Source organism: Lissotriton vulgaris, chromosome 4_1 (genome assembly GCF_964263255.1).
Source record: "Lissotriton vulgaris chromosome 4_1, aLisVul1.2, whole genome shotgun sequence".
In the NCBI taxonomy this organism is placed as follows: domain Eukaryota; kingdom Metazoa; phylum Chordata; class Amphibia; order Caudata; family Salamandridae; genus Lissotriton; species Lissotriton vulgaris.
The window spans coordinates 636,616,352-636,644,040 of record NC_141691.1 but is presented as its reverse complement, the minus strand read 5'-3'; the positions used below and the strand labels follow the sequence as shown (position 1 = coordinate 636,644,040).

Here is a 27,689-nt window from a genome sequence, read left to right as displayed (position 1 = left end):
CAGTCAGAGTCTTTTTGGATGCCACTGACCTGGCCAAGGAGATGAGTTTCGATTTTCTCTCCTGTGATGGAAAGGCTTTTGTGCATTCCGTGTCCAGGGTCGCTCCAAGAAAAGTGATGACTTGGGTTGGTGTTAGAGATGACTTTTCCTTGTTGAGGGTCAAGCCTAGGCGGCGGAAAAGATGCAGACAGGCGCTGGAAGATGCGGCTGCGGCTTCTCTCGACGGAGCCTTTACCAGCCAGTCGTCCAGGTAAGGGAAAACCTGGTGTCCCTGCTGGCGAAGGAAGGCTGCGACAGGAGAAAGGCATTTCGTAAAGATCCGTGGAGCAGATTTGAGGCCGAAGGGGAGGACGCGGAATTGGTAGTGTACCCCTGCGACTGCAAACCGTAGGAACTTCCTGTGTCCCTTGAGGATAGGGATGTAGTAATAGGCGTCCTGTAGGTCTAGTGATGTCATATAGTCGCCTTTTTCCAGGAGTCCCAGGATCTCTTGTAGTGTGACCATCCGGAACGACTGTTTCTTCAAAAACACATTGAGAGCTCTCAAGTCGAGGATCGGTCTCCATTTCTTCCCCTTTTTGTGGATTAGGAAGAAGTGGGAATAGAATCCCTCCCCCTTCTGGGCGTGTGGGACTTTTTCTATTGCGCCCTTCCGAAGCATGGAAGCTAGTTCTTGGAGAAGCAGCCGTAGGTGTCTGTGAGGGCGCTTGACGGGTGGTGTCTGTGGGGGAGTTGAAAGGAATTCCAGAGAGTGGCCGAATTGGAGAAATTGTAGAACCCACCGGTCCGTTGTTATTTGCCGCCAATTTTGAATGTAAAAGGAAAGTTTTCCTCCAAGCCGTAAAGAATTTGATGGTGGAGGGGCTAGCCAATTGGTAAAGTCATTGGCGATTGCCTGCGGGTCTCTTCTGTCCCTTTCCTCTGTAGGACGATTTGTTAAAGGAGGACTGACGTCCAGACTGGTTTTGGCGCTGTTGAAACTGCGTCTTGCCCTGTGAGTATGAGTAAGAGGACTTATTTTGATAAGAGCCTCTATAGGAGGATTGTCCTCTTCCCCTGTTGGTACGAAAGGACTGATTGCGAGATTGCAGAGTGCCTAAGGCTCTGGCTGTGTCGGTGTCCTTCTTGATTGCGGTGAGGGCTTCGTCAATCTTCTCGCCGAAAAGATGATCGCCATCATAAGGCATATCAAGAATTTTGGTTTGGACCTCCTGCCTGAAAGAGGTGGCCTTAAGCCAGCCTTGGCGTCTTAGGACAGCGGCGCCTGCCAGCTGTCTGAAGCCAGTCATGGCCACGTCAATGGCACAGTCGATCAGTTCTGATGCCGAAGTTTGTCCCTCAAGGAGGAGCGAGTGTGCTTCCGCTTTTAGATCTTCTGGAAGGTCAGCAAGGTATGGCGCGATGTCCGCCCAGAGTTGACGGTTGTAACGTCCGAGAAGGGCAATGGAATTGGCGATCTTCACCGTCGTCGCAGAGGTAGTGGAAAAACGTTTCCCAACTGCGTCCAACTTCCTGCCTTCTTTATCTGGTGGAGTTGATAAAGGTGATGCAGGGTTGCGCGAGTTCTTCTGCGCCGCCTGGGTGACCACAGAGTCCGCCTTGGGGTGACCCGTGAGGCATGCTGGAGCCGACGACGTAGCTCTATATTTTTTGTCCAGTCTGGGTACAACTACCTGCAGGGAAGCTGGAGACTGCATGAGCTGTTTGCCCTGTTTTAGTAGATAATCAATGATCGGGATCGATCTTGTAGTTTTCTTCATTGGTTCCTTAAAATCATAAAGGAAACAGTCAGTTTCCTGAGTTTCCATGGACATATGGAACCTTTTGGCTGCCCTTTCCATGAGATTATGGAAACCTCCAATATCTGCTGGCGGGGACTCAGAGGATTGTGGCTCCGGAGAGGCTGGAGAGTGAGTGACGTAGTCTTGGTCTGCATCCACGTCCGTATCGTCGTCTCGGACCTCCCCTTCTTCATGTTCCCTTTCCTCATCCTCGGACGAGATGGGGTCTTGTGCTGGGTCCTGTGTCCTAGGAAGAACCAGTGGAGGGGGCTTATGTCTTGGCACCTGTGCAGGAACGGGCACAGCTGGCTGTGGAGTTGGCGGAACGACAGGAGTGGCTTTTTGTGGAAACCGCTCTTTGTAGTCCTGAATGAGAAAGCGCAAGTCTGAAACCAAGGAGGCTGGCAAGCACACCATTGGGGTCACCTGAGTGTGAACTTGGGTAGATACAACTGGAGGAACAGGTTCTTCAACCTCCTGCTCTTCGTCCGTACTTTGGCAGTTGACAATCAGGTCTGAGGGGCTAGTGGCCTGGGTAAACATTTCCTCCTCCGGTTCTTGGTCCTGTAAGAAGCAGGATGGCGTCAGCTGCTGGACCTTACTAGGCGATGTCATCTCCGGTGTAATCGGTATTTTGGAGATTTTGATGGTAACATGGGATGTTTGGGCGTCCATCGCATGTGATAGTAGCTCAGACTCCTTCCAGGCACTAGTCGCCGTCGATACCTGTGACGGTGGCTTCATTAAGGAGCTCTCCGTCAGTGGTTGAATTTTGGTCTTCGTCGACGGTGGGTCCGTCGACGACGCCCTCGTCGACGGTGTCTTTGTTTGCTTTTCCGCTGTCGACTGCTTCGTCGTCGGCGCTGTCGTCGATGGAGTGCCCTTCGTCGACGGAGTGCCCTTCGTCGACGGCTTCGTCGACGGTGTGACCTTCGTCGACGGTGTCGTCGTCGACGTCCTCGTCGACGGTGTCGTCGTCGATGTTCTCGTCGACGGACGTGTCGTCGACGGTGTGCTCCTAGTCAACGACGGAGCGGAGGATGAAAGCGGTCTTCCTGACGACGATGAGGGAGTCAGTGTCGTCGACGAGGAGGACGCCGACGATGCCATCGTCGTCGATACTGTCGTCGTTGATGTAGAGACGGTTTTTAGCGATGAGGTGGTCGCCGATTGTGCCGTCGTCATAGTAAGCAGTGGTTGCTTCCTGGGGACAGGAAGGTCCTTGCTAGACACGGTAGGCTTGCCCTCTGAAGACCTCTTGGACTTCTTAGGAGGGGTGGCTGAGGGGCCAGGCGAGGAAGCCCTAGGCCTCTTCAGGGAAAACTGTGAGGCGCCAGACATGCTCTCACCTTCAGAGATCAGGTCGCCTTCCGGTTTGTCCTTAAGCCTGTTTAGCCAAATTAGAAGTCTCCCTTCCCGGTCTTTCTGGGTCTTGTGGGAGAATTTGCGGCAAATCCTGCAGTCCACGGACTGGTGGTGAGGATAGAGACAGTAAAGGCATGTCTCATGTTCGTCGTCCACGTGAAGCCTCAGTTTGCCACAGGAGGCACAGGGTCGAAAAAGTGCTCTCTTCTTGCTATCAGCCATAGCAAGAAAGTCGAAAAAACTGTAAAGTTAGAAGAAAATTCGATATTCCTGAAGAGAACTCAGGTGGAGACTCCCTAGCACAACGTGCGGTAGAAAATCTGAGAGACTGAGGCTCCTCACAGGAAGGTTCTAGAGGGAGGTAGTAGCTGATTGGTTGTTCCTTTTACTTTGGTCCTTTTTCACAAAAGGACATGGATAGGCTACCAAGGTGGGACCCTGGAGCCTACTCTGTTCGGTCCTTCCTGCATAAGGACCTAGATAGGTTACTAAGGTGAGACCCTTAGACCTATTCTCTTTATGTATGTCTTAGGACATTACTTTTTTATTTACCGGAGGCTCCCGTCTCGACGACGGGGAATGATTCAGGCATGTGAATCTATCAAAGACACCCAAATACTGGATAACCGTAAGTATTCTGTGTATTAACTAAGTTTCCTGTCTTCCTGCACCACACCGTAGTGCTCACTATGAGGCTTAAGTTGTGAGGGGGGGTTGAAGGTTGTGAGGGGGGGTTGAAGGTAGAACTAAGAGTCCTGGGAACCCATGAATAGTAGCGTTTAGGAGGTTCAAGAAGAAAAGGAAGGCGAAACGGGGATTGGGGATAGAATATTGTGTCAGGCACAATTTAGGGTTATCATGCCAGGTAGTGAAGGAGTTCAGTATAAATTCAGGCGGTCGATAACAATCGTAGTGGGACATGCACTACAGAAGCATGACATCAATGCCCTTGCCTCCCGCTTCTAGTCCCACCCAACACTATCTCCCACTTCTCTCCCTACTAACTATTACCCACAGAACAGGTGTACTCACAGGCTCCGCCGCAACTCTCCTCCGAGTTGTGGCCGCTCCACAGCCTCCTCCGGACACCACCAGTCTTCACACCAGCTCTCGTCTCCGTCCTGGTTCCCTGGTATTTTGGCGTCCAGCCTATCGGGTCCCGCGTCTTCTCTCCGCTCTCCCGGGTCTTCAGGCGTTCGGGTGTTCGAAGTATCGGGTCCTGCGTCTTCTCGGCGTCTCCTCTCCTCTTCCGCGCCACCGAAGATCTCCTCCCCTTGACTTCTGCTCCTTTTCATTGGTTCTAGGCCGTCGCTTCCTGTTGTCGTCGGATCCACTTCCGGGTCACACTGCCAGTCGCGTTCCTGTGTGAAAATTGGAGAGCATGGTGGAAGTCCCGTATGCCTGTTCCACGTTTGTTCCCGTGTTCGGGTTTCTCCGCCCAGCGCTTCACTGGTAAGCCCCAGTTCCTTCTCACATCCCCTTTCCCTTGCTGTCCTTCTCGGGATTGGACTCTGGGGATATCTGGAAAGGTAATCTGCATTTCCCTGTTCTTTCCCCTTTCGGTGTCTAGTATGAAACCTGAAGGGTTGTAGGGATAGAAACCATCTGAGCACTCTCTCACTATGTCCCTTGTTCCTAGCTAACCATTCTAATGGTGTGTGGTCTGTAAAAAGGGTGAACTCCCTCCCTTCCAAATAGTATTGTAGGGATTCTATGGCCCATTTAATAGCAAGGGCTTCCTTTTCAATAGTGGCGTAATTCTTTTCCCGAGGAAAGAGTTTACGACTAATGTAGAGAATGGGTTTTTCTCCTTGTTCAGTGTCTTGTGACAAAACCGCTCCTGGTCCCTGTTCGGAGGTGTCCGTTTGTAAGATAAAGGGACGGGAATAGTCAGGGCTAATCAGGACAGACTCTGATGTTGGAGCTTTCTTGAGGGACTCAAAGGCCTGTAAAACGTGATGGGGAGGAGCCTGCAGGATCTCCTCAGATTGACTGTTTTTTTTGTAGTAGATCGGTCAGGGGTTCAGCCATTTGGGAAAAACCAGGTATAAAGCGTCTGTAATATCCCAACAGTCCAAGAAAAGCCCTTAAATCTTTTTTTGTTCGGGGAAAAGGGATTTGAGAGATGGCTGACAGTTTAGATTGTTGTGGTCTTATGACCCCTTCACCCAATAGATAACCTAAGTATCGGACTGTTTGAGAGGCTAAGTGACTTTTGGCAAGGTTTATTCTCAATCCATGAGACCCTAGGGTCTGAATGACTTGGAATAAGTGGGATAGGTGTTGATCCCAGATATCGCTGTAAATCACGTTATCATCAATATAGGCACCGGCATACCTTTCATGGGGTCTCAATATTGTATTCATAGCCCTTTGGAAGGTGGCGGGTGCACCATGTAGGCCGAATGGAAGCATTTTGAATTGGTATAAACCATCGGGCGTTGAGAAGGCAGTTTTTTCTCTATCCTCTTTTTTTAGGTGTATTTGCCAATACCCTCTACATAAATCCAGGGTGCTGATATACTTCGCTCTTCCTATTCTTTCCACCATTTCATCTACCCATGGGAGGGGATAGGTGTCAAACTCAGATATCTTGTTAACCTCCCTGAAATCTATACAGAATTTGATCGAACCACCTGGTTTCGGTACGAGAACAATGGGACAATTCCATTCGCTCTGAGAGGGTTTTATGATACCCATCTCCATCATCTTTTGACTTCTTCTTTTATGACTTGGCGACGAGACTCCGGTATACGATAGGGCCGTAACCTTACTTTTTCCCTGGAGGAGTTTTGATGGTGTGTTCTATAAGAGAGGTTTTCCAGGGAACTGTGGAAAACACAGGGATAAGGGGCTCTAAGGTCTTGCTCAAGACGTTTTTCAAATTAGAAGGAAGCTCATGAACAATACACTGATGGAACAGAGGAGTTTTTGGTTCTACACTATTTACGGATACTGGTACCAGTCCTTCCCATTTTTTTAATAAATTAACGTGATGAATCTGAGATAAATGTTTGTGGGGATCCATTTCAATACGGTAAGTAACTGGGGTCACTTGTTGTATCACTTTATACGGACCCTGCCATTGTCCCAAAAGTTTTTGTTCTGAGGAGGCTATTATAAGTAGTACGTGGTCACCCACTTGAAAAGATCTCTGCTTTGCTCCTCTGTCATATTGAGTCTTTTGTGCCGTTTGAGCATTCTCCATGTTGTTTCTAGCTATATCCCTGATTTGTCTCAAATGTGTTTTTAGGTTGGAGACATATTCTGGAAGTGTACGTGTGTTGTCTGGTTCTTTCTCCCACTGTTCCTGGGCCATATCTAGTAAAGTACGAGGGTTATGGCCATACAATAATTCAAAAGGAGAATATCCTGTGCTTTTCTGTTCCTTACACCTGATGGCGAACAAGGCTAAGGGAAGGATATCCTCCCATTTTCTAGCTTCGAGGGCCAGCAGTTTTTTAAGAGTAGCTTTAATGGTGGCGTTATATCTTTCCACCAGGCCATCAGTTTGGGGGTGGTAGGCTGCAGTCCTGAGTTGTTTGATTCCTAACTGTGTGCAAATATCTCTCATCATTTTGGACACAAAGGGTGTCCCTTGATCAGTTAAGATCTCTTTGGGAAATCCTACTCTCGAAAACATACCAATCATTGCTTTAGCGATATTGGTGGTGTCAGGTCGGCGAAGAGGTATAGCCTCAGGGAATCGTGTGGCGTAATCTACTAATACTAGGACGTATCTACATCCACTTCTGGATGGCAGTAAAGGTCCAATGATATCCATGCCCACACGATGAAAAGGTTTGTCAATGATAGGAAGGGGTCGTAGGGGTACCCTTGGTGGTTGATAACGGCTGTTCCTCTGACAAATAGGGTATTCCCTACAATACCTTTTTACTTGCTGATATATTCCTGGCCAATAAAACTTCTCCAAAATATCTTTCTCTGTCTTCTCAACCCCGAAGTGACCTCCCATAGATGGATGTGTGCACTATATAATACTTTCTCTCGGAATGGCTCGGGGACTAACAATTGCCCTTTCTGGTTAGGATCACCTTTCCTATATAATAGACCATTTCTAGTAAGGAAATAAGGACATACATGTTGTGGATCTTCCTCATCGAAGGCCTTATTCCATGCTTCCTGAAGAACAGGGTCCTCTCGTTGTGCAGCGTGGAAATTCCTGTCTGTTTCCCATGGGTTTTCGGCTGGTATAACTGGCATCACCATGGTGTCTCTACCTTTCTCTGCCTTTCTCTGTCTGCGACTCTTCCTGGGTTTGGAAGAAGGCCATTCTCTATCGATATCTCGGGAAAAAGGGGAGGTAGCTAGCCATTCCTCTTCAGATAAAGAGGATCCCTCTAATAACTGTGGCAGTTTAGGAACATCGTTTCCTAAAATGACCTGTTCAGGCAGCTGAGGTATTAATCCCACGGTTAAGGGGGTCCCTGTATCCTGGGGGTGTTGGATTTGTACCCGGGCAGTGGAATATGGTTTTATATCCTCATGTGCACACTTGATGGCTACTACCCCTTCTATGGGACCGAGAGTGTTTCCAAGATCTTGAGGCCTGACGACACTATGCAGACAACCAGTATCAGCCAAAGCAGTGACGGGCTGCCCATTTACAGACACAGTACACCTATAGGGTGGAGACTTACTCTCGGTGGGGGAGCAGTAATAGTTATGGGCAACCCCTATCTCCATAGGTTCCTCTTTTTGTGGACAGAACCTGGCAATATGTTCCATCCCTCCACATTGATAACATTGGGGTCCCACTGAAGGTGGCCGGATAAGTGGAACATTGGGTAGAGGGCCACTGGGAAGAAACGCCAAGGGTTCAGGTTTCTTGGTTACTAAGGGTCGGGGTGGTCGGTGATTAACACTTCCCTCTGTCTTCCCAGTCGTGTCTCCGCGACCTTTTTCGACGTCCTGAGCTCTGTTGTATGCACTGGCTATCTCTACAGCTGTTTCTAAAGTAAGATTAGCCTGTTGTCGGACCCACCGTTGAATCGGAGGATGAAGTGAGGTTAGGTACTGTTCTAGATAAATCTTGGCCATGATCCCTTCTTTGGTGGTGGTCATGGGTTTTAGCCATCTATCGGCCATGTCCTTCACCCTGAAATATAGAGCACGAGGGGTCTCTTGTGGTCCTTCCTTCATTTGTCGTAACTTTATCAGATACGTTTCATCGTCTATTCCTAGCCTTTCCAGGATGCATTTCTTGATGGCAGCATAAGGAACTGTCCCTTGGAGAGTGGCTGCTTGGTAAACCGCTTGTAGGTCACCTGATAAGAGGGGACACAGGTATTGCCCCCATTTATCTCCAGGCAAAGATGCAGCGGTTGCCATTCGCTCGAAATTACTAAAAAAGAAATCGGGGTCCTCTCCGGCCACATAACGCTGTAATACCACGGATGGCAAGGTGGTAGGACCTCTTTGTTGTCCAAGAACCTCAGTAAGCTTGTCCAAGGCGGCTCCTTGGGTCTGTCCTTGACCTGCCAATACTTTCTGGATCTTGTCACGGTCCTCTTCTACAACTGACAGGAACCGTTCCATAACTTTTCCGAGGTGTTCTTGATTTTCGGCCATCTTTGTTATAGCAGCCTCCATTTCGCCTTTCAATCCCACTTCTGACACCACTTGTGGGAGGGCAGGTTTGATATACAAGCGAGGAGGCTTTAGAAGTGGTTTTAAAGTCAGTGGTTTATTGAGAACAGAAGGGGTCGTGGTTCGATGGCTAGTTGGTTCCTTGGTTTCCTCATCTTCGGATGACTCTGCTGTTGAGCTGGAAGGAGATGACACGGGCAAAAGGGTGGTCTTCCTTTCCTTCTCCTTATCTCCACGGTGGTCTTCCCGGAGGCTCTGTAGTGTAGTTCCTATTTTCCCTATAGGCCCTGCGCATTGGAATAACATAAACAGCAGTGTAGACGTAGAAGTGCGGTCTTCTCGGTCTCTACTGACTATGTTAGACTTAATTGGGTTTGTACCAACTAGCTCAGAGGTCACGGGAAACTTTCTTGACTGAATAGGAAGTGATCAGCTTCCCTGGCTCAGACAAGAAGGGATTCAGTTTTCCAACAACCGCATAAACATGACAACTTTGCTCCTCAGAATAAGAGTCAATCTCTAGAGTCGTGTGAAACAATAGACAGCTATTGCACTCAGTCAGTTGTGCAAAATTACTTTCACCTGGATGCAGAGAATAGAGAGACTGGCGTTTTCAATAAAAGGTATTATTTATTGAACAGTCTTTCTTCTCATGCAAGAGAAATGAATTGCCACAATTGCAAGACTTGTTATTATAAAAAGTGCGTACAGTAAAAGGAGTATTGCGAAATAATACTGTAAAAGCATTGATATGGTTTCTTAGCCATATGATAGTTAAAGTGAGTAAAATATATACATTCATATATACATTTGGCTAACATCCTCAACTGGTGCTTCTAACTACGCCTACCCCGGTGTACCCGACCTAAGCCTAATACTTGGGAGGGAGTAAGTAAGTAGCAATTTAAGTTAAGTTGGTTTTGACAAGGGTTTGCTTCAAGAATTCTCTCTAAGGGTTTAGTCAGCACCGTACCTCTGGAATAGAATGTTGGAGGTCTGGTATCTCCTCTCAGGACTCGATATTCCAGTCACCCGCAAGGGTAGGCTGGAAACGCCGGAGCTGGATTTTCTCGGCAGGAGAAAAGACAGCGTCTCTCTCAGCGCGTCAAGGAGGAGGAGGGGCAGCTTCCGTGGGCTTCTCGCATCTGCTGGGCTCTGCAAGGGACAGCTGTTCTGCTCCTGTATTCACCACCACCATCGCGTTTGCTTAGGCCATGTTGGTATTATTTATACCTGAAAGGTGCCTTGTTTGACGTACGTTTTTGGACGTAAGACGTCAATAAAGATGTCACTAAGAACTGGTCGTTCTTACAGTGCTCGTTAGAGTTCTATTACTAATCAAAACAAAGCAAGCGGGGCTTTCCCAGGTTGCTGGGGGTTTTATCTGTTGAAAGAACTCTGAGTGTTATCTAGGAATCTAAGGAAGTGGCTTCTGCTGTGTCATATACTTTAATGAGCTGCAGAGACGAGTTACCGAAATATGGCTCTGATCGTTTATGCCATTATAGGGATATCTATTGATTATAGCCGTATAGGGGCACAAGGTCACAATATTGATCGGGGTCCTAGATAAAACAAAACAGCTCATAGGAGGATAATGAGAGAAAGAAGCGAACCGTGAGTATTCTGTGTATTAACTAAGTTTCCTGTCTTCCTACGTCACACAGTTGTGCTCACTATGAGGCTTAAGTTGTGAGAGGGGGTTGAAGGAAGAACTAAGAGTCCTGGGAACTTAAGAATAGTAGCGTTTAGGAGGTTCAAGAAGAAAAGGAAGGAGAAACGGGGATTGGGGATAGAATATCGTGTCAGGCACAATTTAGGGTTATCTTGCCAGGTAGTGAAGGAGTTCAGTATAAAGTCAGCGGTCGATAACAATCGTAGTGGGACATGCACTACAGAAGCATGACATCAATGCCCTTGCCTCCCGCTTCTAGTCCCACCCAACAATATCTTCCACTTCTCTCCCTTTTAACCATAACCCGCAGAACAGGGGTACTCACAGGCTCTGTCGCAACTCTCCTCCGAGTTGCGATCGCTCCACAGCCTCCTCCGGACACCACCAGTCTTCACACCAGCTCTTGTCTCCGTCCTGGTTCCCTGGTATTTCGGTGTCAAGCCTATCGGGCCCCGCGTCTTCTCTCCGCTCTCCCGGGTCTTCAGGCGTTCGGGCTTTCGACGTATCGGGTCCCGCATCTTCTCGGCGTCTCCTCTCCTCTTCCGCGCCACCGAAGATCTCCTCCCCTTGACTTCTGCTCCTTTTCATTGGTTCTAGGCTGTGGCTTCCTGTTGCCGTCGGATCCACTTCCGGGTCACACTGCCAGTCGCGTTCCTGTGTGAAAATAGCAGAGCATGGTGGAAGTCCTGTATGCCTGTTCCACGTTTGTTCCCGTGTTCGGGTTTCTCCGCCCAGCGCTTCACTGGTAAGCCCCAGTTCCTTTTCACAGTCTCGCATTTCGGACCTTATAATTATTTAGTTATGCAGCAGGTCCCAAAGGCGAGACCTATTGGCTATGCCAATGCTTGTTTAATGAAGGGTTGTTAATTGGGTGAAGAAAGGAGTGCCCAATATTTGTTGAGTTGTGCACCTAATCTTGGGTCAGAGTGTACTGATATGTAAGATGCTGCACTTTATGAAGGATGGTTTAATATGTGGCACTGGATTTATTTTATTTATTATTTCCTTTATATGAATCGGTTTATCTTTGATGGTTTGTTGTAAACTGATTAAAGATTGTTTCGATTTGATTTGGCGGTGGCATGGGTGCTATTTGAACACATGACGGACCTGCTCTTAGAGTCAAGACAGACTATTGGCCACCTCTTGGTAGTAATCCTGAGCAACTACATCATGTACTCATAAATACATTTGTGAATCAGTCCCTTAATATTTTAGTACCCATTCCTTTATTAATTTAACAATATTCTGCCATTTTGAGCTTTAAATATCATTTCTTCTTCCCTTAAGTCCCTCATAAAAAGAATAGAATAAAAAACAGACAATGGAATGGGAATGCAAACAAAAAGAGAGTGCGCAGAATTGCTATTTGTAATGTTGTTTATCAGAAGATGTCTTTTTACAGAAACACAGCTGCCAGAGGAAACGTCGATGCAAACTGCGGCACACCTGCCAAGTCGTGAGGATCCAAACATTGGCAGAGCAGGAATTCTCCCCCGATAAGGATTGGCAGATCTGACGACATACCCTGGTATTTTTGTGACTTCTGAGATACCAAAGTACTTCAGCTCACAAACTGGTAAGGCGGCAGGGAGTGGTTTATAATGACTCACTTTGGGGATTGTGACCTCCCATCAACTCTTCAGTTCGACCTATCACGAGAGAATGAGGGGGATGGGGAGATGGAAACCGGAAGCTGAGATGGGTGAGCAGGAAGCAGAAAGAGAAAAGGACCTATTCTTGGAATGTACACACCTGGAGCAACAGTTGCACAAGTGTGTGTGGGACGGGGGGCTTCCTGACAGGAAGCAGGCTCCTGCTCTGTAAATATTAAAGTCCAGGATGGCCCGACAAAGGAGCTGCTCAGTGCCCACTGTCCTGACATGGATCCATGCGTCGGTGCAAAACTGGCAACACTTCCAGGAAAAAAAGGGTTGCCTTCAATATATAAATAAGCATTTGCACAACCAATAGTGCCAGTCGTGGTACCAATGAAAAGTGTTTTTATTTATGCACGTATTTATTATTGCCAACATATGCACTGGGCATGGAAAGGGTAATTACTGAAACGTAAATACACCACCATCTGAAAGTTGCATGCATATTTACAAATAAAGATTAAAAAAATATCACCCGTTGCAAGAATACATTTGAAACAGGCATTGGCCACGCGGCCGTCAAAGTGACCCGGCCGCGAAAGTAATCGCACACTGGGAGCGATGCGCTTAATGAGAAGGACGTGGAAGCCTCTGCTCGTAAGCGCGCACCCCAGCGCGTAATCGTAAGCTGTAGGCCACTGTGGTTGCAATTTCTGAAGCCCTTACTAATCGTCTCGCCAGAGCAGCGCATGCGCTGGCTCAGGCGAGACCTAAAAAACTTAAACGAGAAAGGAGATATACTGTGGGTGTGCACTGTCTGCAAAATAATTTAAATATAGAAAGGTCTGTAAAGAGAATAAACTTAGAAACAAAATGCAACGTATACAGTTATCATTTGGAAATTGTTGATTTTAGTGGAGAAAACCTTCTTTCCAAGATGACTTCTCCATTCACCATCAAGTCCCTAATGGCTGCTGCTGCTGCTCCAGAAAATAGTGCACCTCATGCAATTCAGTTAAACATAAAGGAATTCATATCGGAATAATACATCTAAAAGTCAACAGCATACTGGAAAAGTCAAATACTCCCCTGGCCTGATTCAGGATGTGAAAGAACACCGTCTTTAGGTAATGGGTGAATTGAGCTGAATCAAAGCAACTGCTCGTTCAGGAAGGCTGATCCAATCCTCATCAGTGTATTATAGATAAGAGCTATCTGGCTGTACCCAAATCTAAAAATCTCATGAGTAGGTATTAAATATGTTTTTTCTCAGTCCAGAATTCGGTCTGAAAGTAAGAAACATCAATCACAATAGTATGCAAGTTTTTAATTCCCAAGCAACACGTTATTAGCTAACTACATAATGGAAAAATTACTCACATCAAAATCTGGCACACTAGGCTCTCTGAAGTCATGCCAAAGCCTCCTGGGAATAACACCAACAGGAATGTCATGTGTAACAATTCGGCTACTGCTAGACAACGATGGCTTCCAATGAAGAAAGAAAAAAAAAAAACAATAAAATAATCTTCAAGGACATTTTTAAGTGCTTTTTTAAAAGTAGTCATATGATCTTTAGATTTCTGGTGGAGACTTCTAACCCCAGATTACTCACCTTTAGAGTATTCCAAGACTGGATCTGGATGATTGTTCAGCATAGACCCTGTGTGCAAGTGGGAGCCTACAGCTCTCCATTGACTTCACATTGCCCCAGAGGTGGCACATGGCATCTTTAGGCAATCTGTAGAACCCTGGTCTGATCTCTCTGCCACCACAGAGAATCAGCAGTGTGAAGACTTGCGAGCTGGACTTCCCAAGAAGGCTTTCTCTGGGAGACTCATTCCACCTAGAGTGGATCGTGGGCTCCGTTATGCCTTCCTGCCACTGCCTCTCCTGCCCTTAATTCTGAACCAGTCGAAGACGGCCTGGCCCAAGTTATACTTGTGGTTTTGGATTGAGTCAGGTGAATGAGGTACCTAGAATTGCCCAGAATTTCTGAGCATGACCATCTGTCCTCCAATCAGGCTGCCGCTTCGGCAGGATCTTCTGTTGCAACAGCTGGGCAGGGTTCTGCAGCCAGGATAGCGAAATCTAGAACTCCACGCAGTCTGAGACGCAGCAGTTGGCTTTATTGGATCAACCTCCTGAAGTAGCCGATGTCAGTCTGGAGACAAGGCATCCTTCTACAAAATAAATTTATGCTGGACGCTGGGAAAAGTTGCTGGCTTGGTGCGGCACCTGTAACACAGGCCTGTTGAATGCTAAACAGTCGGACAGTTTACTGTTTGTTTTGCATTTGGGCCAGCAAGAACTTGCAGTGGGCAGTGTAAAAAGATATGTTTCAGCCCTTTCAGACCAACCATCGTTGCTCAAAGCACCTGTTGTAATGCAATTTCTCAAAGCTATGGTCCATATGTTTCCACCTAAACCTTTTGTGATTCCACAGTGGGACTTTAATTTGGTTTTTACTTTCATTATGTGTGCCCCTTTTGAGCCACTGCACAGCTCTACACCATGCTTTCTGAGACTGAAGATGGTCTTCTCATCGTGAACATTGCAACTCGTTGTGAGAGTGAGCTTCAAGCTTGGTCAGTCCAGCTGTCCTGCACCACCACCTTTACAGACAAATTGGTACTGTCTTGGTCATGACTTCCTTTCTCATTGAACACTCCATCACTCTGATGTGTTTTGCCCCATCTCACCCATTAAAAGAGAAGGACAGACTCAATCACTTTTAATTTTAGCAAGCATGTAGCTAGCAAGCAGACAGAGGGCGTCCTGCACTTGGACACCAGAAGAGATTTCAGCTTTTAAATTGCTCATACCGAGAACCATTGGGAGGAAAATCTACTTTTTGTGGGGTTCTCTCAAACAAAGAAAGGCACGGCAATGCAGAAGACAACCATATTTAGGTGGATAGTCCTCTGTATCAAAATCTGCTACGCATTAGCCAAGAAGACGGAGAATTGAGGGCCCACTTCACCAGGTCCAAGGCTGCCACCAGTATGCCTGCACGCAGATGGTCTGTCCTGCATATTTGTCAGGCTGCTACGTGGGCATCAGTGCTCACATTCACAAAGCATTAGTGCCTACACAGTTGAGTCCAATGGTAAGGGCATCTTTTTGTTCGTTCCTTCTAGACTTTTTGTCCAAGTTATTCCATAGACACACCCTGTGAGGAACTGCCTTGGTATGTATTCTAAATATGAGGAATATGTGGTTAGAAGTATGCATCAGAAGAACAAGTTCGGTAACACTCTTTCTGGTGGATGCTTTATCTAACCGAATATTCCTTACTGGCATTGCACCTACTCATTCTGTGGAATGGACCCTTTTCCAACTAAAAATGTCTTAAATTAGAGACCGTTTTTAGCATTTCAGTTTGTATTTCAACCATTAGTATTTATTTCAGATCAATTTTAATCAGGTAAACGCAAGAACTCACGTTATGAATAATATAACCTTCCACATAAAAAAGTACCATAAAATAAATTACTATGTCTTTATACAGATCGCAATGCAACCAATCTCGTTAAAAGAAAAAAACCTTATCTCAGAGCTTGAGGTAAGACTAAAATAGTTTAATCAACTAAATGATGCTAAATAAGAATAGCAACTGTGAAACTTACAAGCACCAAGAGTAATAAGATTTCCTTTTCTTTCTCTTTAATAGACCCCTGACGAAGGGGCCGTCTAGCCCCGAAATGCATTGGGTTGATGTATCAAATATGTTTTGATTTATGTTATTTTATTGTTGACTATGATTGCATTATAATTATGTTATGATGAATACGTTTAGACAAATGTTGATTGTGCAATGGATTGAATACTAATGGTTGAAATACAAACTGAAATGCTAAAAACGGAGTAATTGTTCTTTGCAAGTAGTGCACTTTTGAGTCCTGGCAGCCAGCAGGGGCCAGGCCCTATACATATGTTGAAAAGGTGTTAGCAGGCACCAATCAAAGGTAGCACACAAATCATACAGACGGATTAGACAAAGATTAAAGTGTGCAGCACCCACACACATTCATTAAATTAGAGACCTGCACACTGCCACAAACAATTGTGTTTTTGGGGATCTACACCTGATTGTGTCCAGTAAAGAAACTGACACCTATAGGCAGCTCCAGCCGTCACTAACGAGGCACGCTGGAGTCAGAGTGGAATCAGTGTGGAGCCCCATGACGTCACCTATGGGTGCACAGGGGCCATACTTAAAAATCTGCTGGACCCTGTGTGGAACCTGCCGATATTATAAAGGTGGGGAATTTGTGGTTAGATAAGAGTATCCATTAAAAAGAGAATGTTGTCAAAGAGAAGTAATTTGTTCTGCATGAGAAGACACTAACAAAAATTCTGCAAAGCATTGGCCCACTCTTTGGCAGACAATAAAAACGTTTTCTCAACTTTACTATGGATATCGAACATCATGAGTTAGATATCATAAATGGCCCCACAACTAACTTTACAAAAAAGTGTTCAATGTAAAGGTTTAAGTGCTAGGACCGATTCTCAATAACAGGTTAAAATACAAGTTAATGTGTTTGGCTGTATTCTGTTGATACATAAAAATTACATGCTTGTTGTTATCAAGTTGTGAGTAAATTTCTCTGACTGCTATAGTATCATAGTTTAAATAACACTGTAGCTTAACACTTCCCTATAAAGAAAACATCAAATATGGAGAAAAAAAAGGAGTAGCACACTCTGGACCTTTATATAAAGTCTCAAAACTCGTGTACCTCACTTTCTTCTTGCAATGCATGTATTGAATCAGCACATAATGATTCATCTTCACACCACTCTATTCTGTCTATCCTTTCTGCCTACTTTACTTCAAATGTTGACCTGCGGCTGTATACATCAACAAAAACTGCTTCTCTGGTCTTTCTCCTCCCCTTCTTCTGATGAGTAATTCTCTTTGCTTACGGCTGTTACTGATGTAGAACTGGCTATTCTTTCCTCAATGGAGAAAATCCTAAAACTAATTCAGATACTATGCTTCATGTTTAACAAAATGTATCCCCTTCTACCTCAACTTAAAGCACTATTTAATCTTTCAGTGTCTTTTTACTCCTTTCACTAAAACTTGAAACATGCTGTTAAATTCGCTTTACTTAAGAAACCTTGCCTTGACCCCTCCATCTTTTTGCCCTAACTCACTGCTCACGTATGTCTTTAAACTAATCGAACAAATGCCTCATCATTAGCAGCTAGCATATCTAGATACCTATGCACAGAATGATGCGCTTTATCCTCCTTTACAGTCTGAATTTCAATCCTTCCTGTTCCACAAATCTGTTCTGTTTGAGGTCACAATTCATCTTTGTTCATTTTACCACCCTCAAAATGTCTTCTCTCTTTAGCAATTGTGTGCTTGGTGCTCTAATGCTGTTCTTTTTATTTATCTGATTATTCCCACTCTGTCACCTGGTCTAACATTTTATAGTCTTCCTATCCTCTTCTCTAAGGATTTCCCTGTGCCCTTTGGTCTGCGTCTATGCAGAAGATTCGTCTTCCCTTCACTGCATTTATTTATATACTACTGTAAATTATTACACTATTTTATAATGCTCACACAGCTATTAATATATGGGTGTTCTACCATTAACTAAATCGGAATATGTCCAAAACTGATTCCCATTTTGCAGCTTCTTGGCCGCACTCCATTCCTTTTCCCACTTCTGTTGATTTTCCATCACACCTACTTGAGCTAAAAACCTTAAAAAGTTATTTTGTAATCCTCCTCACAGAATATTTCACATATATATGTACATATGGACAATGTGTGCTCATTACATTCAATGCCACTAGAACCCTAATGCCAATGTATGTGTAATGGTACTTGTTGCAAACCTATCTGCGGAGCAACGGATCATTGAACAAGGATGACTGCCTTCTTATTTTTCACTCTGGCTACTATTCTTCTTTGCTTATTGCTCTTCGATGCTGTTTTCTTTCTCCTTTTCAACCAGAGTTCAATTCTCGCACGTCTTCTCTTTATTTACTTATTTTTTTACACGCATTTCAACTCGTCTGATTTCCCTTCTTCAATTACGTTTACATTGTCACCTCCAGTTCAGTTTTCTTTACCTTGAGTGTAAATACATTCATTTCTGTAATGTAGCTTCTCTGCTTAATGAAGACTCTGCAGCCGTGTGTGGTTTCAACTCTATTTATTTAAACTCTTTCCCTAAAGAGCGCCAAGCCGATCTAACTCTCGGGTCGGCTTTCGCACCTCTCTGACTGAGATGCGCGTGCAGCCGCCAATATGGCCGCCCGCACGTCACGTCACGGCGTGACGTGCAACATCTAGTGCGCGACACTACATATCTCCCTTTTTTCCAAACAAAGAACAAGTAACTTACAGTTCGCTGTCCATATCAAAGTCTTGAAACCTAGCAGGTCTCACCACAGTTCTTCCTCTCCGGGTTACCCTTGCTGGGGTGGATGGCGCCCCCCTATCCTGGGTCTCTGTGCTTATCCTTCCCTCTCTCAGCGCCGCCGCGCTTCCATCAGTTCTCCTCACTTGCATTTCCATTGCAGTTTCTTGGTTGCTGTCAGGGTTTCTCTCCTCGTGCTGTTCGCCTCTCCTCTCCTGCAACTCTACGGCGGGTTGTTCCTGCTCCACATTGGGTTCCTCCATGTCTTGCCATTCTGTTCCGCTTAGATGCCATCGTAAGTCTTTGTTGCACCTGGCCATGCGGTCCTGGGACCACACATTCCCATCACTCAGCAAGGCCGCTCGGTCATACACCTCCTTGACCTGCATTGGTTTACTGTACTTACTGTCCCCCTTCCTCTGCAACGTTGCCAACTTTACTCGCACCCACTCGCCTTTTTCCAGTCCTGTACTTTTTACATTCCTGCGTTTGTTGTAGTGGTATGCATATATGGTCTGTGCTCTTTCCAGGTTGGCTTGAACCACTGCGGGGGACCACTCACTCGTTATAGTTTTTTCCTTCCATGCGCGTTGTCATGAGTGAATGGTTCGCGACCTCTCAGTATCTGGAAGGGGCTGTTCCCAGTCTCAGTGGGGGTGATTCTGTACGCCCACACCATGTGCCATATTTCTTTTTCCCAGTCCTTGTTGCTGGAGATCGCTGCCTGTACAGCTCCCATCACTACTCTATTGAAACGTCTCTTTCCCTAAAGAGCGCCGAGCCGATCTAACTCTCGGGTCGGCTTTCGCGCCTCTCTGACTGAGATGCACGTGCAGCCACCAATATGGCCGCCCGCACGTCACGTCACGGCATGACGTGCAACATCTAGTGCCCGACACTACAATTTCTTTAACATCACTTTATTGCATTTTTAAAATACAGGTAAGAGCTTTAAGACAGAACTTTTACAGTGGCAACTGACAGTACAGCCATAACGAATGGCGGTACCAACAGTTACACAGAAATTGGAGGAGATTTATAACAATACCTCTTTTTAGTAATCGTAGGCTTCTTTAGTACACAGCTATTAGAGAAAAGAGTAAAAGAGAAACAACTAATATGAAATGTGAACAGCAGGCTGTGCAAGTGATGACGTCCAGTAAATCACGTAGGGGCTAAAACAATTTCACAGCATCGAACACAGCCGGGAAGCGAGTGGTGCATAGTTAGACACGCTCATATTAACGCTCGTGAAATTATAAGGGAGCGAGAGGGGAGGCACATGGTGGACACTAGTCAGAGGTGGAAGAGATACAAAGCCCTGCACCGGTGGGGAAGCATTTTAATTGGCACGCTGTAAGAGGTCGGGGTGACACCGCCCGACACCGCACCAGCAGGGGGTAAGTTTAAATGCACAGCAGGTGGTATTACGCCCAGGGAGGGAGAGAGTCATCCTTGATCAAGGCATGGTGGTCCCAGTGCATAGCGATAGGGAGCTTCTGGAGGACTCTGGCATCCTCAGCTCTTAGGACAGTACCCTCAGCTGTGGCCCAGGCAACCATAAGAGGGACGGCGTGTCACTGCATGCTTTGCTAAGAGTAGTGCTAGGTCAACAAAGCAAGCTGTGATTGTGGGGTGTTTTCATGCGCCGATACGACCCAACAGAATATTCCTCCCATCTAGGAAGGACAGTCATCTCTGTTTACACAAGCTGTGCAACCAGTATTGTCCAGTAGTGAGATAATGACTCGGGTCTGAATCAGGGAGGGGGCAGTTGGTCTGCAGGCACCTGTGACAGAGAATAATTTATTAATTTTGAAAGGAGATAAATATGCCCTGTGTAACACAAAAAATGGTTAGGTTTAAGCCTTGCATTCAGGGAGATTGTGGCTGACTACAGAGTCGGCCTTTGCTAAAATAGTGCCCTGGGCGTGGGCAGAGAGAAAGGTGTCGCCCTTGCTGATGCAAAGAAATTAAACGAGGCAGCAAAGGGCCCATTATGTGTTCACTGGTCAGTATCTGGATGAGCAGGGACTGACTCCTGAACACAAACACCCCCGGACCTGTCCCAGCTCACCCAAATCACGATAGCTGAGCTGCCTCACGCAAATTATGGTTTTGTTGATGTGTGCCAGCAGGTGTCAGCGAGTGAAGGGAGAGCAAGGAAGGGGGCTAAAGGGGTGTTAAAAACATTGCCCGCTGTGTGATGAAATGGAGTACTAAACCACCTTTAAATTGGAAAATCAGACAGAAACGAACAGGCATGGACAAGGACAAGGCTGGAGCAACATGAGAAGGGCACTGCTGTTGGCATAACCTTAATGCACATGCTCCGATTGGCACCCTGGGCCTGGCCCCAGCTAACCCATGCTCAAGGCCGGCCCTGGCTGGGTAACCCAGCACTGTGTCCCACTCCTTGTCCAGAAAGGCCTGTTCATGCTCCACCTCCCATCTACCGTTGAAGTTGGCGAGAGAGACCGGTGTGTGTTCCCTAATCGCCTTAGTGAACCAACTGATGAGCCTTTCCTGTTACCTATGACGTTGCTGTATTACATTACTGTATGGGTTGTTGGGTCTGCCATAGTAGCATTCCAACTAGTATTCAGGATGCGGGTAAGCGTGGGGTACCTTAGGAACGACCTTCTGTGTGGGTTATGGTGGTCTACCAGTGAAGGGCATAAGGTACAATGCGGGAACAAGTTCCCAAAGTTCAAGCCCAACTCATAGCAGTATTGCAAGCACGCAGATGTTAAAGGAGCCTCTGTTTTGTGAGGACACTAGAGGGGGGCAGGGTGGGGGGGTATGGCAGGGGATAGGAAAGTGTTGATTCTGTGATGCACGGATTACAATGGAAACAGTAGAGGGTCACTCATAGCAAGCGCAGGGAGAGGGGATTTCAGGTCTATAAAGAGTGGAAAAGGAGCAGAAGTGGGACTAGGCTCCAGTGGTAAAGGGTGGAAGGGGTGTCACCTAGGTGGCACTTGGCTAACCATCAACATACCCATTACAGTTGTGCCGCTACATTGTAAGTTCATATTTAGGAGCTCCCAACGCCCCCGTTCCTAGAGAGCAATAATTTGGACAGAGCCATCCATGCTGTCTGCTGCACCAAATCAGGTTCCCCAACAAGGATTCTAATGTGAGAAAGAATGCAGCTGGGAGTTTGAGAGGGAGGTTAGCATAGTAATAGAAGAGCTGCAGAAGCACAACCATCTTGGAGAGGGTAGTCCTGCCGGTTACCATAAGCAGGAGAGTTCTCTAAAAAGTGACTTTTGCTGTTACAATTCTAGTGAGGGTGCCATCGAACAAATCTTGTTCTTCATGGTATAATTTTACCCCAAGATATATCGGAACTTGAAACCAATGTGGGATCACACTGCCTCACCTCCCAGCAGGTTCGCCCTTAAGCATAATGGTGCATGCAGTTCGTCAAGCGTGTGTACTTGTAAAAGTCTTTCGAGTATTTCACCAGGTTGGTGCAGATAAGTACTGGCCATCTCCGCCTGCTCAGCAACCCCAAATATTTGAAATGCCTGATCTCTACTGACAACGAATAATAATCCAGAAACACGTGTATAGAGATGGCCAGTACTTATCTGCACCAACCTGGTGAAATACTGAAAGACTTTTGCAAGTACACACGCTTGAGTAACTGCATGCACCATAATGCTTAGGGGCAAATCTGCTGGGAGGTGAAGCAGTGTGATCCCACATTGGAATCCTGTTTGAAAGGCTCCCTCGAGGCACCTACGCGCCTTGAGAGGTACTGTGACCCGAGAATACTTTGGCAGCTTCCTCAGCAACCCCAAATATTTGAAATGACTAATCTCTACTGACGACGGATAATAATCCAGAAACACGTGTATAGAGATGGCCAGTACTTCTCTGCACCAACCTGGTGAAATACTCAAAAGACTTTGCAAGTACCATGCATGCACCATAATGCTTAGGGGCGAACCTGCTGGGAGGTGAAGTAGTGTGATCCCACATTGGGTTCATATATCGGAACCTGCGGAGTTGCCATGAAAGTGTACCATAGCTAAAAATTGAGATCCTGCGCCTTCCACTCTAGCCCTGAGGGGAAACAAGCTACATTTCTGTTAATTGACAGAGAGGCTAGATAATCCCGTAAGGTGTTGAAGGTGCGAGCAATGCTGGTGATACACTGTCGCATCCTGGATGTACGGCAGGGCAAGGTATCATCCGCATAGAAGGAAACTCCATGGCTTCTATCCCAAAGCGAAATACTCCATGAGGGACCTTCGCAAAATAAATGCACCGCCAATGCCAAGGTAAAAAGTAGGTAAGATAGCAGGCAGACATGCTTGGTGCACCTGTAGATTCTGGTTGCCTCCGACACAAGCCTGCCCGTTTTAACTTGCACTGTGGGCCCTGTGTAAAAGAAGCAAATCACAACAATAAAGCAACTGTCCACCCCATGTCTCTTGAGTAATTGAAAGAGACACTGCCAACTCAGCAAATTTAATGCCCTTCTAAGATCAAGGATTGGGCATGTTGCCCGGGGCCATGGTCTCAGGCTTTTCTCCATGATTCTGAATAGCCTACGAAAATTAACTGAAGTATTTCTTTGAAGTACAAATCCGTTTGGGCCAGGGCGTGTGTGTGTAAAAGCATTCATGGCTTGTCCCTGCCTCAGCTTGCCTCCCTTATCTAGCTTTACCTTCTGCCTAGGGCTGTACACCGTTTACCAAGGCAGACGCCCCTTATCCTGGTGGCTCCTACTGTTTTATGTCATTAGCTCTTCCGGCGGCAATCTCTTTGGTATCAACTCTATTGTACTAACATTCTTTACTTACATTTATACCCTTTCTGTCTCCATGAAAAATGACATGCTGTCTGGAGCTTTTCCTTGGAGATTTCTGTTGTACCTTGATTTGTCTCCTTCTTAGCTGCTCAGCCAGAATGAATGTGATGTCTGAGTAGAATGTTGTAATGCTTGATGACAGAGAGATTGGAATGTGAGTGTGCCTGCGTGTGTGTGCAAAATGAAAGCTGAAGAGAGTGGGCTGAGCAGCAGCCATGCAGCTCCTGGTGGGACCTTCCATATGATCTTCTTAAGACCTCAACAAGACTTTTATGGAACCTGTAACTAACAACCAATAAACCTCTTACATGGAAAATACCTCATGGCTACCTGTGGTCATCTGTACAATTTACCCTACAACAATTTCCATCAGCACATACTCATCACTTTGCTTATTTTTCATAATTTGAATTCATTTGTTTGAAAGTTTATTTATTCACTTTTTGGTAGCTTTACATGTTATGAGCTACTTTCAGCGAATAGGTATAAGGCACAATGAGATTCTATGTCCGGACCGGAGGCTTCAGATTATGCTATATCTTCCTTCGCTTTATTAACATAAAGACTCCACAGCAGCTTAGGAAAAGATATATAATAGTAACAAAAATGCTTTCAGACATAAAGCATAGATGGAACGTTCAACAAATCAAACAACAACTCCCGAGAGTCTCTTTGTATAACGACAGTCCATAGTCCTTCCACACTGTCCATCACCGCTATAAATCCGGTCTTCTCTTCCTCTTCCTCCTCTTTCTTCGCTGCTCCCGCAGCCAGATAAGTGCTTTTCATGTTTTTTCCTTTCAATGTCTACTTGATTGTATTGTGTGTACGATCGTTGGGGGGACTCATTGCATGGTTTATTCCCTTACAGAGTCCCCGGTCGCGGGAACGCTCTATCGTTCCTACGCGATCTTTCTTTCCCACTTGTGTGCGGTGCGTAAGTAGGCCGCCAGGGGGCGCCCTGACGTCTCGCCGACCCTCCGACGCGCCTCCGCGGTTGCAGGAGCCGCGCCGTGGAGTCTGCTTGCGCAGGAGCCAGCCCTCGCGTACCCCTCTGACACCTGGTGCTCCGGGTCTGTACATTCCTACTCTTGACGCCCGTTGGGGTCTGTATTGCGGCTCCGACCGCGTGAAACACCTCCGGGTGAACTTTGTGCACCTTTCTGATAAGAAGTGTGGCTTAGCGCGCTTGAGGGGTGCAGAGACCTGGTCCCGGCGAGGAGGGTCGGCGCGCTGGGGGATTGGTGCCGCCCACCTGCCAGTCCAGTTGGCGCAGAAACGTGATCGCAGCCAGTTGGCCTGCCCACATCCGAGATTTATCTCGATTGCCGCCCTACAGGGTGCCCCGGATTTACCCGATACTTCGAGATGGAAGGGGAGTACGAGGAGGAGCCCTGCCCCTACCTGCAGGACGACGAGTTCTACCAGGCGGTGGACAATTCCATTTACCGCTGCGTGACGGAGGTGGCAGGCCCTATGGAGGATCGCCTCTCCGCCCGCATCGTGGAAGAGTGCGCGAAGCTGGCATCGGCGCACGTGCCTCCGAGCCCCGATCTTCCGGGGACGTCCGGCGGGTTGCCACCCGCCCCGAAGAGGCCTTGTAAGGAAGGGCCGTCGTCGGAGGCCCAAGGAGTGGACAGGGGCGCGTTTGAACGCCTGCGGGATGCCTTCCTGGCTAAGGCAACAGCGGTGCCCCCTAACCCCTTAGCGGATCCTGGGGCCTCGGGAGACGTGTCGACAGCCCCCGCTTCCCATGTGTACGACTCTCCAGACACCGACGACGACGGGGAGTCGACCCGATCTTGGCTTCCGGCGTCCTCTGCCAAGGAGATGCCGAAGGATGAGTCGGGCATGCTGCATCCGGACGAGATCGTCCACCCCCTTTCCGCGGCTTGGACGCCGGGAGAGACGGTGGCTAAGTTTATGGCGGGCAGGCTGCGAAAACCCCTGGAGAAGGAGGCGCGGGGTTGCCTGCGTGGGGAGTGCCCTAGGCCAACCCTGGACGGCAAGGTGGCCATGACGCCTGAACTGGATCCCAAGATGGCCACCTTCCTGGCGAAGTTCATGAAGGATCCCAGGAAAGGCATCGATCGCTCCTGGCGGGCCTGCCAGGATAAACTGCTGGATGCGGTTGGACCTGCCACAAAGATCCTCGATATGGCAGAGGAGGCGAAGGCGAATGGCACCGTCATTTCCCCTGAGGTGCTTTCGAATTGGGCCCAGAGGGTGATAGTGTTCCTGGGCAACGCCAACTGCGCACTTTCTACTGAAAGGCGGCGCTCACTCCTAATCAAATTGGACCCGAAGTTGGGAGACCTGGCCTCGTCGGAGGCGGGTGCGGTGGCCCAAGGAGGCCTTTTTGGCGAACCCTTCATCAGGGAGCTGGGCAAGTTCGTGAACACGTTCACGTCGCTGGATAAGGCCCAATCCAGCATGAAACGGGTGTTCCACCAGCGTTTCTCCGGAGGGGCCGGTCGCGGTAGGCGCCGCGCGATCGGCCGTGGCCAGCAGACCACCAATAAGGGACAAGGCTCCGGAAGAGGACAATACCAGACCTCTGCCAACTATAACAACTTCTACCCCACCAGAGGGCAGCGCTTCGGCGGCAGAGGGTTCAGAAAGAACGCCGGACAAGGAAATGCCCCCGGTAAGTGTACTTTGTTTGGATCAAGTTCCGATTGGGGGGAGGCTGGCAACCTTTTACGGGGAGTGGGAATTGCTCACTGCCGACGCTTGGGTCTTGCAAACGGTACGTGGGTTCCACATAGAGTTCTACGACCAGCCCACGCAAGAGGTGCCCCCCGCCCTATGGTCTTTTCAGAGTCCGACGCGCGGTTGATAGACGGGGAGGTCTCGGACTTGCTCCGCAAAGGAACCCTCCGCCTATCAACACGCCACCCGCACGGTTTCCTCAGCAACGTCTTCTTGGTGGACAAGACGGATGGGGGCAAGAGACCTGTGATCAATCTCAGGGAATTCAATGGGTGGTTGGTCTACCGACATTTCAAGATGGAGGGTATACACCTCCTTCGGGACGTACTTCTCCCTCGGGACTGGATGGTGAGACTGGATCTCAAGGATGCCTATTTGGTCGTCCCCCATCCATCCCCGCATCGTCGTTTTCTTCAGTTTCTATGGAACGGCAGGGTGTTCGAGTTCACCGCGCTGCCGTTCGGTCTGTCATCAGCCCCCTGGTGCTTCACGAAAGTTCTCCATCCGGTAGTGGAGTTCCTCAGAAGTCAGGGGGTCAGAATGTTGGTGTACTTAGACGACATCCTCCTCATGGGGCAGTGCCCGGAGGTGTTGGCGGGCCAGCTTCGGCAGGCCGTAAACCTTCTCCAGAGGCTGGGGTTCGTGATCAACGGCTCCAAGTCGGTTTTGGTTCCTACTCAGAAGATCACCTTCTTGGGTTTCGTGGTAGACTCGGTGCAGGCGGTCTTAAGCCTGCCGGGTCGGAAAGTCGCGAAAATGCGACACCTGCTTCGACAGACGATCGCAAAAGATCGCACTTCCTTGCGCCATGTCGCCAAGGTGGTAGGACTCCTGTCGTCCTCCATCCAAGCGATTTTCCCAGGCCCCTGCATTACAGGGCGCTCCAGCGTCTGAAGGCGCAACACTTGCGTCGTGGGATGAGCTACGATCAGTGGGTTCCCTTCACAGACGAAGTGAAGGAGGAAATGTCCTGGTGGCTGTCTCACATGGAGGCATGGAATGGTCGGGCGATCTTCGGTTCGGCTCCGGACCTGGTCATAGAATCCGACGCCAGCAGGTCGGGCTGGGGCGCCCGGTGCGGGGATTTTTCCACCGGCGGCGCCTGGTCTTCAGACGAACAACGGTTGCATATCAATTGCTTGGAGCTCCTGGCGGGCTCCTTCGCTGTTCGCTGTTGGACCAAAGACTCGGTCAAGGCCTGTGTCCTTTTACGGATGGACAACATTTCGGCGGTCCGCTATGTGAACCATTTAGGGGGTTCTCGGTCCCGCGCTTTAGCGGATTTGGCGAAGGACTTCTGGGACTATTGCCTGTCGCGTCACATTGCGGTGACAGCGGAATATCTACCGGGCTAAGCCAACCAAGTGGCAGATTGGCACTCCCGGCACCTCAGGGACGCCAGCCAGTGGAAGCTGGATCCGAAGGTCTTCCGGTGGGTCCAAGCTCTCTGGGGTCCTTTTTCAGTGGACCTGTTTGCGTCCCGTCTCGACCACCAGCTGCCGCGTTTTTTCAGCTGGAGGCCGGACCCTCTGGCGGAGGCCACGGACGCCTTTCTGCAGGATTGGAGTCGGGAACGGCCGTTTGCGTTTCCCCCGATCTCCATGATAATGCGGGCGGCGGCCCAAATACGCCGCCAGGGAGCGGAGTTGGTGTTGGTTACACCGCTCTGGAGGTCTCAAGTGTGGTTTCCGGTTCTTCTGGAACTTTCCTGGGATTTTCCAATCCTACTCCCCCTGT

General features: G+C 47.9%; 1 protein-coding gene across 2 annotated transcripts in view; it reads right to left on the bottom strand.

Moving 5' to 3' along the window:
* The window catches only part of HUS1 (HUS1 checkpoint clamp component), a 215,522-nt gene that overhangs the window by 100,839 nt on the left and 86,994 nt on the right, over positions 1-27,689 (bottom strand). The window contains exon 4 of one of the 2 annotated variants that reach the window (XM_086964900.1): positions 13,410-13,517. The exons of the other annotated variant lie outside the window; for it this stretch is intronic. Within the exon in view, the coding sequence (XP_086821026.1) occupies positions 13,410-13,517 (108 nt within the window). The remainder of the gene's footprint in view (positions 1-13,409; positions 13,518-27,689) is intronic. 2 annotated transcript variants of the gene reach the window in all.